Source organism: Trichechus manatus, unplaced genomic scaffold, assembly GCF_000243295.1.
Source record: "Trichechus manatus latirostris isolate Lorelei unplaced genomic scaffold, TriManLat1.0 scaffold00281, whole genome shotgun sequence".
NCBI classification, from domain to species: Eukaryota; Metazoa; Chordata; class Mammalia; order Sirenia; family Trichechidae; genus Trichechus; species Trichechus manatus.
In genome coordinates, this window is record NW_004444217.1 from 1,738,675 (window position 1) to 1,740,212 (window position 1,538).

Here is a 1,538-nt window from a genome sequence, read left to right on the forward strand (position 1 = left end):
TCTCCAGATGCAGTGTGTATAAGAAGGGTAGCCGTTTGGAAATCCCGGGGAGGAAAGGTTGCCATTGGATTCTTGCAGAGTTTCTCCACATGCTTAAAAAAAAAAAAAAGATATATATGTAAATTGTTTGATTAAAAAAAGAAGACTTACCCATATTTCCTGAAAAAAAAAGATCATTCTTTAATTTTTATTAACAACATAGATACAATAAAGTCAAGTTTTTGACTGTATGTTTTAGATGGTAGTATATATTTATACTTTATGAAAGATCTTTTCTAAGTCAATTACTTTTTATGTCCCTCTTACCAAAATTTCAATATACTCAATGGCATGCGTATGGCTAAAAAACAAACAAACCAACCCACTGCTGTCGAGTTGTTTCCAATTCCTAGTGACCCTACAGGGCAGAGCAGAACTGCCACATAGGGTTTCCAGGTGCAGCAGGCACATTTGAACTGTCGGCCTTTTGGGTAGCAGCCGAACTCTTAACCACTGCGCCACCAGGGCTCAGACCATGTCTAAATATAAGGCAAAATTATGAGATGAGTAATCTGGCATTGTAGAGCTCTGAGTGGTGCAAATGGTTAAGCACTCAACTACTAACAAAAAGGTTGGCAATCTGAACTCATCTAGAGGGACTCTAGCCCTGGTGGCACAGAGGTTAAAAGCTCGGCTGCTAACCAAAACAGTGGCAGTTCAAATCCACCAGCCACTCCATGGAAACACTGTGGGGCAGTTCTACTTTGTTTTATAGGGTCACTATGAGTCAGAATAGACTCGGCGGCAGGGTTTAGGTTTTGGTTTCAGAAGCACTTTGGAAGAAGCACTGATGATCTGCTTGCAAAAGGTCACAACTTTGAAAACCCTGTGGAGCACAGTTCTACGCTGTAACACATGGGGCTGCCGTGAGTCGGAATCAACCGAATGGGAACTGCTTTGTTTTTTCTTTTTAATCCAGAATTCAAAACGCTGCTCCTCATGGAAACATTTCTCATTCAATCCCAAGTATCCTATAGTCAACTTAAAGGCCATCCATATTCAGATTCAGGTCACTGATACCTAGCTGATGTGGCTCTGGGACCAAATGAAACATTCCATTAACATATTTGGTTGAATTGAGGCTAAATTTAATACTGACCCATGAATAATAACGTGTAAGTAGTTAATAAGAAACACCAAAGTATTATATACAATAAGTAGCAAAAAAAAAAAATCTGAAAGATAAAAACATCATGGAAGGTTCAAGTTTTTCAAAAAGATGCAGATATTTATTAACCGTCTCTTTTCTATTGATCATAAGTAGAAATTGCTGAAAAAAAATTATTATATTTTCCTTGGGTGGTGGAAATGGTTAATGTGCTTGGCTGCTAATCTTAACACTGAGTTTTGAGTCCACCCAGAGGCACCTCTGAAGGAAGGCTGGTGATCTACTTCTGAAAAATCAGCCACTGAACACCCTATGGAGCACAGTTCTACTATGACACAGAGAGGGTCACACTGAGATGGAATAGATCTGATGGCAACTGGTTTATTTATTT

General features: G+C 38.9%; 1 protein-coding gene across 1 annotated transcript in view; it reads right to left on the minus strand.

The window, feature by feature from the left end:
• LOC101344191 (tolloid-like protein 1) overlaps positions 1 to 1,538 on the minus strand; it is a 271,716-nt gene that overhangs the window by 89,461 nt on the left and 180,717 nt on the right. The window contains exon 9 of the mRNA XM_004390077.1: positions 4 to 92. Within this exon, the coding sequence (XP_004390134.1) occupies positions 4 to 92 (89 nt within the window). The remainder of the gene's footprint in view (positions 1 to 3; positions 93 to 1,538) is intronic.